This window comes from Camelus dromedarius, chromosome 12 (genome assembly GCF_036321535.1).
Source record: "Camelus dromedarius isolate mCamDro1 chromosome 12, mCamDro1.pat, whole genome shotgun sequence".
NCBI lineage: Eukaryota > Metazoa > Chordata > Mammalia > Artiodactyla > Camelidae > Camelus > Camelus dromedarius.
The window spans coordinates 7,887,169-7,901,542 of record NC_087447.1 but is presented as its reverse complement, the minus strand read 5'-3'; the positions used below and the strand labels follow the sequence as shown (position 1 = coordinate 7,901,542).

The 14,374-nt window shown below is 50.0% G+C and overlaps 1 protein-coding gene across 9 annotated transcripts in view; it reads left to right on the top strand.

The window, feature by feature from the left end:
- Positions 1-7,204: 7,204 nt before the first annotated feature.
- MARK2 (microtubule affinity regulating kinase 2) overlaps positions 7,205-14,374 on the top strand; it is a 52,143-nt gene continuing 44,973 nt past the window's right edge. For 2 of the 9 annotated variants that reach the window (XM_064492214.1, XM_064492219.1), the window contains exon 1: positions 7,329-7,828. In XM_064492214.1, coding sequence (XP_064348284.1) covers positions 7,775-7,828 — 54 coding nt within the window. In that variant the 5' untranslated portion in view covers positions 7,329-7,774. Of the gene's footprint in view, positions 7,829-14,374 lie in introns of all 9 variants that reach the window. The other 7 variants (XM_064492221.1, XM_064492217.1, XM_064492213.1 and 4 more) reach the window with 7 other exon arrangements.

Here is a 14,374-nt window from a genome sequence, read left to right as displayed (position 1 = left end):
TCTGGTTCTGAAACACAAACATGAATTACTGCAGGTGGTTGCTGTCCGTCTGTTCAATCATGTGAAATTGTTTACATTTATGCCAATGTGCTTTTAAAACAACGTGGCTGTGTTGCTGGGTATTTACAATTGGGAGAACTTACATAAAACCTCGTTGTACCATTGTGAAGCTAAGTGCACCTACACAGCTGTTAATTATGACTGATGGTGACTGCTAGACTGTGAGCTCCTTCCGGGCAAGGGCTGGATTGCATTGACTTCATTTTCCTAGCGCCCTGCATAGGGCCTGGTGCATAGTAGGTGCTCATTAAATGTTTGTCAAGTGTCCTCTTGATGTGTATTCCTATGCGCCATTTTTCTACTGCAGGCTAGTCCCTGGAGTGTGGTCCTCGGCACGGGGTGGCTGCCACTATGACTACTGGTAGCATGGTTCCATGACTTAAGCCCCATATCCCGGGTGGCAGGGATCTGCCCAAATGCAGCCAGGACAGGGACTCTGAGCACGTGTGGCTGGGAGCTGCCTGTGGGTACCTCTGGGCTCCCAGGGAGAGGTAGAGAGTGGAACCCAGGGCATGGGAGCCTCTAAACGTAGGTGATGGCTTGGGGTTCCCACCTGGGCTGGAGCCTCCATCCTGGAGCTTGTGACACTAAGGAAACCTCCTACGAAAATATGACCCAGGGGCTGATGTGGCAACTTTCTCCAGGTGTGATGCTGAAGTCCAGCCACAACTACGTGAAGGAGCCAAGGAAGAGAGTGCCACTGCCGGATTCCTAAGCCACACCCCCGGTGCCCCTCGTCCCCAGTACTACCCTGTGCTCTGAAGCCCACTTCTCACTGCCCTTCACAACGGCCCTCCCTGTGATCCAGGTCGGGCAGATCTTTTTGGATACCAGTGATAGATAGCCCTGTGGGCAAAGCCAGCCTAGGACAAGGAAAGAAGCAGCCCCTCACCTCCTTGGAGAGAAGCTGGAGTATGTAGGGGTTTGGCTGGAAAGTGGGGGACCCTGCCTAGTCCCTGCTCTGGTCCAGACTCTGCGGCTCCTCCAATCCACCCTCTCTCTTCTCTTCAGAAAACACAGTGGTTCCCCCATCCCAGACCTCACACACACACACACACACACGCACCCACAGCTGGGCTGCAGCGTGGCTCAAATGAAACTGTCTTTGGGGCTCTTTGTAAACTTAAGTCCTGCACACCCCCAGATGTGTAGAGGGCTGGGGTAGGAAAGCATCTCTGAGGGAACTGCAGCCTCTCTGTGTCGGTACCCGACCCCATACTAGTCTGTTGGGAAGGGGGCACCCAGCTGATACCTCCCCGAGGCAACACAAGCAGGATGAGGGCTGCTTGCAGGTGCAGTGACAAGGGAGGGGGCTCTGTAGCACCTGGTGTGTCTGCTTCCCACCTCCCCGGAACCGGCTGCCTTCACCACTGAATCTGGTCAGTCCCCTTCTTCCCAAGATGGAACGGCCTCCAGAAAGGAAGCCAAGCAAATGTTTTGGTCTCCCCAACAGCAACAATTATTTTTTAAATAAACTATAAGTTTATAAAAAATAAAAAAAAGCAAATCCCAGACACTGTATCATCTAATCTGTAAATAGGATTGTATGTATCTCTAAGAAATTCAGGCTCTTCAGTAAAACCATGTCACCCTTTAAAAATGAATAAACCCTTAATGTCATTTAATATCCACTCAGTGTTCACATTCCCCAATTGGTCCATGAATATCTTTTTTTTTTCAGTTCTTTATTGTGAGAAAATACACATAAAATTCACCATTTTTAACCATTTTTAAGTGTACAGGTTGGTAGGAAGTACATTCACATTGTTTGTGACCGATCTCCAGAACTCTTCTGTGAATCCTTGTACAGCTGATTTTTTTGAATCAGGGTCTAAGTATGGTCCCCACACTGCATTTGGTTGATGTTTCCACCTATAACAGCCTTTCTTTCCTCTTTTCCCTCTTTCTTTTATTTTTTTCTTGTTTAAGAACATACTGGCTTGTTCTGTAGACAGAATTTCCTCCATTCTGGATTTGGCTGATTGTGCTCCCATGATATTGTCGAATGTTCATCAATCAAGCATGCAGTCTGGAGATGGAGGCTAGACAGGGCTTCCCTTGGAGACATTTAAGCAGAGACAGCGCCATGCAGTTACATAGGGAAGGGAGTTCTGGGCAGAGGGGACAAGGAGGGCCAAAGCCCTGTGGCTTTCGTTCCCCAGGATTTCACAGACAGCCTGCTATGTGCCAGGCACTGTTGGAGGCACTAAGGACATCACCAGGAGCCAGAAAAAGTCCCTGCTCTCCTCGGGGCTGGGGACCTCAGACGCTGTTCTCCCTGGGGAGGATGGCAGTGAGGAAAGTGGGAGTGTTCCCCCAGACACACCTGCCTGCCAGCCAGAGGCAGCTGTACGGCTTTGGGTATTTGGGGATAGCATCTTGGCACACTGGTGACTGCAGGAGGGGGCACACACACTCAGTCTACACCATTATGGAAAACTCCATAGAAAGCAGACAAGGAGCTGGAGGCCCTAAGTGGGCGGGGAAGTTACATAATGGCTCACATGATCCATTTAGTGACAGAGCTGAGACCAGGTTGGGCTCTCTTACTTCTGACCAGTGTTGTTCTTCTGGGAGGTGGGGAGGGTATAGTAGAGAGACTTCAAAGAAGACCTGGGGAGGCTGGCTAGAGTATGCCTAGTATTAACAGCCACCCACACAAAGCACTGGCTGTCCACCAGGCTCTGTCCCAGCGTGTTTCATATATTAACTCATCATGGCCTCACACATCGACCCTGTGACGGAGGTACTTTTATTATTCCCATATAACAGATGGGAAAATTAAGGTAGAGAGAAGTTAAGAGGCTTGCCTAAGATCACGGCTAAGGAGAAGCCTGGCAGCGAGGTCTGTGTGTTTACCCACTAGCCTACATGATCTGCCTCTCATAGGCTGAGAAGCCCAAGATTGATTCTCCTGTTCCTACTCACTTTCACAAGGGACCAAGCATCTCTATGCTTCAATCTCCTTCTTAGTAAATGGGCAGGGGTGGGGGGGTTGGATAACAGTTCCTCCTGCTCATTGTACGTGTGCTTACATCCACAAGGACACAGATCTCTGGTGGGGGTTAGCCCTGAGAAAAGGGAGGGACCCTGGGAGTTCCTGGCCTTGTGTGGCTCATGTCTTGGTGGTGGTTGGGTAGGAGTCACCAATAATAAACATATTCTATTCTACCGACTCTAAGATGCACATTTTTCCACACTCTAACATCTCTGAAATGTCCCAAAGTCAATATGATGTATAGTACTGGTGATAAAGTACATGATGGAAGTTCAAAGACATGGAGAGAGAGAGGAAAGCTCAGTGAGAAGATGGGAGGGTCTCTGGTGAATCAGAGGGCACATATGGATCTTGCCACATCCTGTTATCTGACTCTTGATCAGACGGCCATTCTGGATCCTCAGAATCCTGCCTGGAATGAGCAGACGCTCTGGCTCCACTGGTCGGGAGGAGAAAGATGGAGAAGAATTGCAATGGTTCATAGGGTGAGAATAAAGGTATCTTCCACTCTGGTACCTTGGTCTCCCCTTGGCTTTTTCTCTCCTGGCCAAACCACGCCCATGCCCAGGACTGCTACCCTAAGGCCCCTGGGCCTGCTGGAGCTGGGAATCTGTAACCCCTGCCTTCCCTGATTCCGGTGGGTATCACAGCTGCCCTGGGGCACTGGTCCTGTTGGTTGGTTTCTACCTGGTTTAGGGCCTGTGATAGATGCCTTTACTTTTATGTTTGTATTGTTTTCAGTTGTTCAGGTTGGAAAGCTTAGAATTATCCTTAACTCTTCTCTCTCAACACACCTCCTAGATCAATCCATCAAGAAATCCTGTTGGCTCTACTTTCCCAATATATCCCAAATCTGACCACTTCTCACTACTGCTGCCCTGCTCTGAGCCATGGTCATCTCTCACTCGAATTATTGCCAAGGCCTCCTTCAGGGTTTCCAGATTTCTGCTCCCACCCTGCCCCTTCACTCTCTTCTCAACCCCATAGCCAGTCAGACCATGTCACTGCTGTGGCTCCCCACCTCACTCTGAGGAAAAGGCAAAGCAGTGGCCCACAAGGCCTGGCTCCCCATCATCTTTCTGCCCTCTTCTCCCACTACTCACCCCTACGCATTGGCCTTCTTGTTCTTTAAACAGCCAGGTCCCCTCCTGCCCCAGGGCCTTTCCACTGGCCACACCCACTGCCTAGAATGCTCTTCCCCCAGATAGCTGCAGAGCTCACTCCCTTACCTCCTTTAAATCTTTGTTCAAGTGTCACCTTCTTAGTGAGATGCACTGACCTCTTTAATACTGCAACTCATTTTCCATCCTTTCGCCTCACCTCTGCAATCCTGATCCCCTCTTAGGTGGCTCTAATTTTTTCCCAAGGCACTTAGTGCTTATTATGTTTGTTGTCTGTCTTCCTCCAGCTGAAATGTAAGCTCCCCAAGGGCAAAAAGCTTTGTCTATTTTGTTCATTGATATACCTGAAGAGCCTAGAACTGTGCCTTGCACATAGGAGGTGCTTAGTAGAGATTTGTGAATGGATGAATTTGCAGATTCAAAAGAGGTAAGGGTATGGCAATAATGAATCATTGAGGAGAACGAGGCAGGTTCAGGGATTTGAGAAGATGATATTTGAACTAGATCTTGAAGTGCATCTGGGATTCCTGTTGAGGTAGGTGACTGGACATTGATCAACATGAATAAAAGCATGAAGGTGAGAGAACTTGACCAGGCAGGAGTTTCAGGAAAGTGTTATCCTCCCCTAGTTGGAGATGATAATCACAAGGTATGTTGAGGCCAGATGGTGCCAAGTTTTCAATGCAGGCTAAGTCTTTTCCCACTGCCAGGACTGGCTACAAAGTTTGTGGGGCCCCACGCAAAAGGAAAATTCAAGGCCCCCTTGGTAAAAATGTCAAGAGGGTGACGGTAGAAGATTAAATCAAAGCCCTGCTAAGAGTGGGGAGTCCCAGACCCGTGAAGTCAGCCTGCCTGTACCACAAGGGAGCCAGTTAAAGTCTTAGAGCAGGGCAGAGATGTAATTGGAGCTGAACTTTAGGAAGATTATTCTGGCATGTCTGGTGGGGCAGGTTGGAGGGAGTCTAGGCAGGGAGACCGGTTAGGCAGCCTTCTGAGGAAGAGGAGAGAACAGGTTGGGTGGGGTAGGGGCTGAGGGGCAGAGTGCAGAGGTGAGAACTTGAGTGAGGAGATACATGGAGGAGGCAGAGTTTGCTTAGAGAAGTTTGCTTAGACAAAGGCCAGGGAAGACCCCTAAGTCCTTTGCTCTAACAACTCCTTTCTCTTTTCCCTTCTTCCAGACCTGAGCCTTGGAGGTGATACCAGGCCCAGGAATCAGCAGTGAGTCTCCCTTTGGCCACCAGAGGGCAGATTATTCTCACGAATTTTCTGGATGAATTTGGGGTCAGGGAATGTCCTCGGTCTTCACTTCTTCTTCTTTTTTTCCTCTCACCTTCGGTGTTCCTTCACCAACTTCTTTCTCAACAGCTGGGTGCCTGAATGGAGCTGAGGTGGGGCATGGGGAGGTCCTGGAGTCCCAAGTATTTACTAGGACTGTAGGTCATACCTGTTGCCTTAGGAAGTATATTCATAACATCCTCTCATTGCTTCTGTCTGACTGCCTATTTCTCTGGTTGACTTAGCCAAAGGCTCTGCTCAGTAGGCTGTAGCTGGAAGCTGGAAGTCAAGTACCAGAGATTCAACTAGCACTTTTCCCTAACAAATCCTTTGGCCCCTTTGCTCCTGTACCTTTGGGGACTTGTTGCTTGAGCTTGGTCTCTGGCTCTTGTGAGGACTCTGGCTTCTGCTCACCTTAAGCTGCTGTTGAGCATAGGGTGGGTTTGGGTTTGGGGGGTGGTTCCAACATGTCCAGAGTACAATGAGTAGGGGCAGCTTGGAGCCAGAGGAATCAGACTGGCCATTCTCCCGCCTCTCTCTGGTGAGACAGTCCCAGGGAAACTGATGGGTGAGCTCAGGTTGACATATGGACTTCCTGGTAGAATCAGGGGCTCTCCAGAGATGAGAGGGTCCTCAGAGTTCATGAACCTAATGACTTCAATTCATTAATGGAGAAACTGAGTCCCAGGGAAGGAAAGGAACCTTCCCAGGTGCCCATTCTTTGTGCTACCCTGAGGAACCCTCAATTTCAACCAGTTTCTCTTTTCTTTCCCATGAGCTTCCTTGTCTTAGGAGGGATAACTGAAATGTTAATTAAGATGAGAATGTCTCTCCAGCCCTACCTCAAAGGAGTATTTAAAAAGGGAACTGGTGTGACTCAATATTGCCATATTGCGATGTTGTTTCATACTATTTTGAACAATTAAGTTTTTTTTTGAAAGAGAAGAAAAAAGGTAACTGAGATTCAAAGATGTTATTTAGAATGTCACCACTGGAACAAAGACCTGAACACTCTCAATATAAGGACATTAAGGAGTCTAAATGCAGAGATGTTATGTGATTTTTCCAAGATCACACAGCATTTTCACTACACAGAGCTGGAGGTGGAATGCAGCGCTGGTTGGGGTCGGGGTGGGCGACCTCTGCAGCCTCCCTCAGCAGGGAGCCAAGGACGTTGACCTGGTGTTTGCCTGGGACCTGAGGAGCCCTGCGGACTAGATGTGGGTGCATGGATAGCTAAAGAGAAGCCAAGATAGACGATGGCAAGTGACGAATGGTAGGTAGACAGGTAATAGACTAAGACTGCATCTGACAGGTGACACACGTGTTGACAGGTTGGATGGTAAACGAGATAGATTTTATGAGCTGACCGACAGACGTAGACAGGAAGCTGCTTTAGAACCAAAGGGTGCCTTGTTTTCTATTTAGTCAAATAGTTTAACAAGCAGGGTGATCCACGCTCCCTGTTCAAGGTTTGAAAATACCCGAAAACTGACGGAAAGAAACGAAGAGTCAGACTGGGTACCACCAGAGGGAATGACCCAAGACTCGCCCCACCTCTGGTGTTGCCGGAAATGGCCGACGACTGCCGTCGGCTGCGGGGAGGGATTGGGGCGTGGCCGGCTCACGGCACCCGGAGTGGCTTCGGGTGTTTCCGGAAACTGCCGAGAGCCAGCTTGAAGTGGGCGGGGAAAGGCCTGTGGGCGTGGCTGGAGTACCCGGAGTCCCTTCGTGGATTTCCGTAAACAGAGCCGAAGCTTGGTCTTCGGAATCGAGGAGGCGCGCGCGTCCCCGGGGTTACCTTCTTCGGGTGTTTCCGGAATTCACCAGTAGTCCGTGACCCGGAGGAGAAGGCGCGCCCCCCTCCCGTTTCTAGCTGCTTCGGATATTTCCGGCTGCTGCCGGCGGAAAGAGCCGAAGGCCGGCGGTGGTGGCGGCCATGTTGGGAGCAGCAGGTCCGGCGGCGGCTGCCTGTGTGCCGGGCGCGGAGCAGTGCCGCTGAGGGCAGGGGAGGAGCGAGGCAGGCGGCCGGCTGCGGCGGCAGAGAGTAGGCGGAGCGGCGCGGCCCGGCAGAAAGGCGACACAGCCCAGCCGGGGGTCGGGGGGGTGCGGTCCGGAGCCGCTCGGAGCCGGCGCGGCCTAGCCCGAGCGGCGCATCCCCGGGCTGGCGTGAGCGGCAGCCCGACCTCCCCGCACCCCCGGCCGGGGCCCATGCGGCGGGTGCCTGTGCTGTGAGAAGCCCCGCCCGGCCGGGCTCCGCGCCTTCCCTTCCCTCCCTTCCTCCAAGCTTCTCGGTTCCCTCCCCTGAGAAACCGGCGCCATGTCCAGCGCCCGGACCCCCCTACCCACGCTGAACGAGAGGGACACCGAGCAGGTAAGGAGCCCTGAGGGCTCCCCAAATTCTCTGGCTGGGCCCCTGCACCTTGCAGAGCCTCCTCCCTCCTCAACTCTCCTCGTGCCCCTGCTGCCATCCTGTAAGCCTCGGCTGCCCTGTCATCTGGCTCCGGGTTCCGCACATCCCCCTTGCGAGTCTGTCCTGGGACCCACCTCGTCCAGACTCCGAACTGCACACTTGTCTTTCTGCCGACCCCTCCTCCCCTCACCGCCCTCTGCGCTCTTCCGTGTTACCTCCCCAGCTTCCTCTTCTCTTCCCTTTTTCTTTCAGGGGCCTTTCTGGTCTTCCTCCACCCACGCTTAAAGCAGTCACTCTCCTGCTCCTCAAATACCACCCCGCGATCGTTGTCCACCTCTTCCTGCATCCCTCCAGCCTTGCTTCCCCTCCGCCCGCACCGGTTCTCCCAGTCCCAGTTATCACCCTCAGGGTCCTTGCCCCGCAGTGTGTTCTCGATCCCTATCCCCTTCTCGTTCCTCAGCTTTTTACTCTGCCTCTTCGTTCTCAAAATTGTGCTCGCCCTCTTGCTTGCAACCCACCAGCTCCACCCTCATCACCTTTCCAAATCGTTCGCCTACTCTTTGCTCATCACTTTCCCTTCTCTTCTCCAGGAGCTCCCTGGTGCCTCGCGCTGGCATTTGTTGCTTCCGTGTTTCCCATACAGCTGTCATGCGCATAGTTTTCCCACAGGTTGTCTTTGGGGTTCCAGTCATCACTCCCTTCAGAGTCCTTGGATCCTTCGCGTTCTCTTCCTCTGGGTCTTGTTTTTTGTTTTTGTTTTTGTTTTTGTTTTAAGTCTTGACCTCCTCTTTCTCACTCTGAGTGCTTTGTCAGCCTTGTCCCTGGTCACTTCCTACCCAGGGAAAGACACTCACTATTTCAGCCCCACTCCATTGACACAACCTGTTGCTCGGTCCTTTCCCAGGCCTCCCTGCATCACCGTCCTTGCTTTTCTGTCTTACACCTCAGCACAAACCGTATTTTCTTGTTTCTTCACTCCTGGATCTGTCCCTTTACACAGTATCTTCCTCCTTGCTTGTTGCCTTCCGGTTTCTCCACCCTCACCACATCTTTCTTACTCTGCCTCGTAATCAGGATTGCCTTTCATCTCCACATTAGTCTCCTGCCTTCTTTACATCATTTTTTATTTTCCCCACATGTGCCCCTTTTCATCCCCTTGTGATTGGCTAGTCTGTAACTCCTGCTCCAGGCATTTTGCATGCTAGTTTCTTGGGCTACACACCCCCTATCCTGGCAATCACTGCTGTCATTTGTCACCCAAGCCTTAGCCTTTTCTGTGTCATCTCACCTCTGAGCCGAGAGGCATCTACTTTCCACCCCTCCCCTTTCTTTCACCATCTCCAGTGTCTCTTGCTTCCTGCTCTGTGGAGAGTCCCCTGCCTGTCACACTATTCTTGGTGAAGAACTTTATTAGGTCAAAAAACTTGACTTGAAAAGGAGCTGTTCTGCTCTGAGGCTTGCAGTGCTTGTTGCCTCCTTTTCTGTCATTACATTCTTTGTTTTCTTCTTATTCCCTTTCTGTGTAATGCAGTAGAACTGTTGTTATATTCTCTTGCTCATTAACATCTTTCTCTGAAAAATCTTCCCTCTTTTCATTTTTCCTACGTTTCTCTTTTTTTTTTTAACCCCTCACTGTCTGTCATCTGGGCAGTCAGGAACTCAAGAGAAGTTCTGCATGAGTTTTTCTCCGCAGTGGTTGACCCTTTCATTACTGATGGATTGACTGATTGCTTCTGAGAGTAAAACGGGTTGAGAGGGAGGGCTGGTTGATTTCCATTTCATCACTGGGTTTGGCAGCTCGTTATGCATGGGCCTGAGGTCTTTGGAAACAGGAGCATGGTCTCTATCTCACAGTCTTTCCCTTGCTTGCCAGCTGTTTCTCTCCTTACTGGGAACCACTTTCTCTAGGCCTGCTTAAGGTTGCCTGTTCTATTCTTTTTCCTACTACAACCTTTATTTTAGCAGGTAAACTGTGCTTAACTAAAGGACTTTCCCAGACTGTTAATTCTGAGCTGGTAGGCAGAGGCCGAGTGACTGACTGGCACCCTCAGGCATCTGGGGAGTGGCGGTGGAGTGCCTGCTCTCTCAGTGAGGCTGTGGGGGGCCTTGTGTTCAGCAGAGTGGAGTAACAGAATGCGTCAATGTGATTTCTCTGTGCTGTTTACTAAATGTAAATATATTCTTGCCGTGGTCTTTCTCTTGTGATGTGTACATTGATTTCCTCTTCCCAACATTCCTCGTGTACTGCTGAGCACACAGTAGGAAGTCATTGCACACCCGTTGATTTTACCATAGCACTACTCGGTGGCCCATTTGGGAAGTCAGCTGCTCTTTGATAGCTTTGTCCAGAGCGCTGGCTGCATACTTTGTCATTCCTGTTCGAAATTATGAATTACTCACCCTGTGTCCACTGTGTGGATTTAGATTCTCCTGAGCCACTTCATCACTTCTGCTGTCGTTCTCAGGGTAGCTGCATTATTGACTTGATATTAAGTCTCCTCCTGTTAAAAGCATGGGCTTTGGAAAACCTTTGATACACATATTACAGACAGGTGCCTGTATTTTTTAAAACAAGAGAAAAGACAAGTAGCAGCTCCTCTGGTCATAAGGCCAGAGAGACCTGAAGCACTGACCTCCTTTAGAATAGATCGTGCCACCAGGTGAGACCAGAAAGCTCTTCTTGGTCCTGTTGCCAATCTAGCTAAAGTAGTCATTGCCTGAGCCTTAGTGTTGTGAAATAAGAAGCAGGGGATTTGGTTGGGTTGTTTCCTTTCCCCCAAAGATCCTCTGTTACCTTATTTAGATTTTAATTATTTAAACTGGTTTCACCAGAAGATAGGTAAACAAACTCTACTGGTTGTCTTCAAGCTCCAATCTGTTCTTGCTCTTTCTCTCCCTTTTCCTTTAAGACATGTGGCTGATGAGAAGCTGTTTCTTGGAGCTCTTTGATCACATCTGAATTAAACACACATACACACAACACAGAAAATGTTGAAGCACAAAAAAATAAACCTTGTGTTGCAGAGAGATTGTCTGTTTGCCATCGACTCTGCTTTTAACAGTGAAAGTAGGAGATGAAAGAAAATCAGGGCCTGTCTTCATTGTGATTTTTGTGACACCTGATTGCAGATGTGCTTTCACAGCCATACACTCGTCTTCCTTTTGCAGGAGGAGGGTGGTGACCTGGGGCTGGTAGTTTTGGGGATTCTTAGTCTGTGAGCTGAGCTTTCTGTTCACTTCTTTTCCAAATGGTTCTGCTGGCCTGGAGGCTTGGCAGTGGTGAAAACAATCAGCAAGATGACTGTCCTCCAGCCAGCAGCAGCAGTAATAGGCAAGTGGAGAGGGGTCCAACTTCCACAGTTCACCTGCTACTGCCAGGAGCTTTCTGTAGCACCTGGTCAAGGGGCTACAGGGCTTCAGACCTGCCCCAGCCCTGCGCCTCAGGACCCACCCCATGTCTACTGCAGTGGGCAAGGGAGGGGGTTGCTGTCCTCCTTCCAGGGAGTGAGTGGCATTGTTTATTCTCTCAGATGGTTCTGGGAGAGGAGTTTGAAAGTCTGGGTGAGAGAGCAAATCTGACTTTTGAGAACAACGGAGCCAGTCCAACCACATATATCGCTTGGATCCCAGTGTTGATTCTGGCAGAATGTGTCACTGAATAATCTGGTTTTAGTGTTGTCTAGTAGAGAGCTTGGTTCGCTCTTGTTTCACTCCCTGCCCCACAAGCTGTGCAGCCAGCACCATGCTCTGAATGCTGACGCTGACCTCTGCCCTGTGACTCTGGCCAAGGCTCCTTGGTGGTGCTGCCTCCTGGTCAGGGATGTGGGTGAATGCCAGACCATATTTCCCACTTTCTGCTTGGCCCTTGGAATCAGGGAGGAGGCGTTGTTTGAGGGCTCTAGGAGTCCCTGGAGTTCATAGAGTTGCCATCCACAACCTCTGAACCTAAAGGTAGATGTAACTACCTAGTAAATTGTAATAATTTCTCTCTAGTCTGTGGAATTTGAGAAATAGCTGAACAGACAGAAGGCGGTCATTGAAATTTGGCTTGCTTCAGGTTAAAATCAAGTTTGCCCAGGGATAACAGCATTTTTGTGATGGTGACCGAAGATTGGGCCCGAGATTTTTTTTTCGGCATAAATATCTTAAACAAAGTTCATGCCTATGAGGTAGGAAAAGTTGGGAATTTGTTCTGAGAGGTTTGCATGGTTAGAGCTCTTGGGAGTTAGAAACTTCTCAGACTAGACTGCTTCCTCTTTGTACAAAACAACCTAATTCGCAGTGGGCATTTGACCAGGACTAACCCATGCCTACATGAACTCTTTCCCACTGAGCTCGTAGCCACCTGCCTGGCATTTCTCTTCTCCCAGGAGCTTCCATGACTTTCCTACATATGTATTGTGTCGACTTAAATGAATATTTTATGCCTAGAGTGCAGCCAAGCCTCAGATTTTGTGGCCCATTATCGACAACTGGGGTGGGGGCTGGGCGCCACCCTTGGCCCCATGATAGTGTCTCTGCTAAATGGTCTCCCCCCAGCAGCACTCTGAAGCCCATTAATGGATTGGGATGAAGTAACCTCTGCAGATGGAAAGGGCGAGGAGGGTCGTCCTTCCTTCCCTGAGACTGTGGATGAGGCTTTCCTGCCGTAACCAGGTCCAGCCCCAGCTCGCTCCACTTGGTTAAGCGGCAGACTGACTGCTAGGCCCTGCTCTGAGGGAGGGTATAGAAAGGGTTCCTCTCTCAGCCGTGGTGGTGATGTGGCCACGTTCGCCACTTTCCTGTCAAAGCAAAAATTGAGAGGGATGTGGAAAGGGTGGGCGGAGTTTAAGCCCGGCCCTTCCTTCTTCAGCGGAAGTTCAGCAAAATGACAAGCCAGATAGGTGGCTGGGTTTCCTTCTCTCGATGGTAGATTCCAGTGTTTGTACATTTGCACTTGAAGCTTGGATTCTCCAGGCTTTCTCCCTGCCTTCATCAAATATGAGTGAGTCACTGAAGTGTTATCTATGCATTTTCCCCTTCTGTCTCATCAAAAGGAGGAGTAAGCCTTTACAAACCTTGTGGGGGAGGAACCACCCATTTCCCACTTGTGGCCTGGGAAGAGGCCGTCTATCCCCATGTTAACTCTGAAAATTCTAGCTCTCGGAGCAAAATGTCACCACCCACCACAGCCCTTTCAGTGCAGGCCATTGAATGTCATTGCTGTTTTTTTAAGACTTTGAGATGGTATGTCTGGTTCTGAAAAAACACCAAGAGAAAATCTGGCCCTTTGGTTTCCAGTTGTCTCTCAGAAGAGGAGGGATCCCAGTTGCTTCTCTTGCCCACTAGACCTGCTCCTCCTTTTGAGAGGAAAAATAAGCTAGATCCATTCATCTGGATGTCCGTTTTTGTCTTGAGTGTTTGAAGTTTCTCAGTCTCTGTGGGGAGTTCTTTCCACAGGTGTCTGTCTCTTGGGTTGGCACTCATTCCCCCTTACTTGCACTTAATCCTTACATCTCATTAGAAAAGGGCAAAAACAAATGTATTTCTTGTGCAGCAAATGGTTGATTTTAGGTTTATAAAGTAGTAATCACAAGATTTGGTGGGGGGAGGGTGAGATGGACACTGATCTTGGTGGCTAGGTGGATCCTATGGAACAGTGGGGAGGGGTGGAGGGGTGGGTGGGTCAATGATTGGCTCCAAGCCACCTTTTTCTTTTTAACATAAGGAAGGCGGAGCAGACCAGTGGCTTCTCTGTAGAACCAGTCAAGCTGGTTTTGAGCCACCTCGGCCTATTTTCCTCTGTGCTCTTTGGGAAGTTGGCAACACAAAGATCTGCCTCCTCTGGGGCTCTGCTCATTGAGGCATGAGTTTGGACGATGTCTGTAAACAACCTCCCTCCCCCCTAATACTGAATGGGTCTCTGAGCTGGGCCTCTCCAGTGAGTGGGCTTTCTCTCCACCTCATGCCACTCAAAGCAACTTTGTGTTAACACACCTTTCACTGGAGGCTCTAAGATATAGCTCCATTTCTTTGCAGTTCACAGCTTCGCAAAAGGCCCTCAGCCTGGCCAGAAGGTCTGTGCTTGGCTCCCCATTTGTGAATCCAGAAGGGAATTGGGACTCCTGATTCCTGGTTGCTAAATCCAGTGAGATCCCAGACCTTTTGGATCAGTGCAGAGGGACTGTCTATCCAGGTGTGCTGGGGAAGAAAATAGGAGCTAGAATAATTTTTGGTCTTTGCCAGCTCAGCAGGTGCTTCAGCCATGGGGAACAGTTTGAGTTTGTCCCATATCGAGTACCTGTAGGAAAGGTGGAAGCCACTAGTCACCACGTTCTGGCACTTCCTGAACAGCAGTTAGGACTCTTTCTCAGGGAGGGAACATGGCAGGATCCTGAGGCGCTTGTGACCACCAGTGCTGCTGCTGTAGCAGGATTGTTTCCCACCAAGTGTAAAACTCCCAAGTCCAAAAGATTAATGAGTAAAGCTACCTGCAAGCAGAGGTCCAGCCTGTGTCTTTGTCGCTAC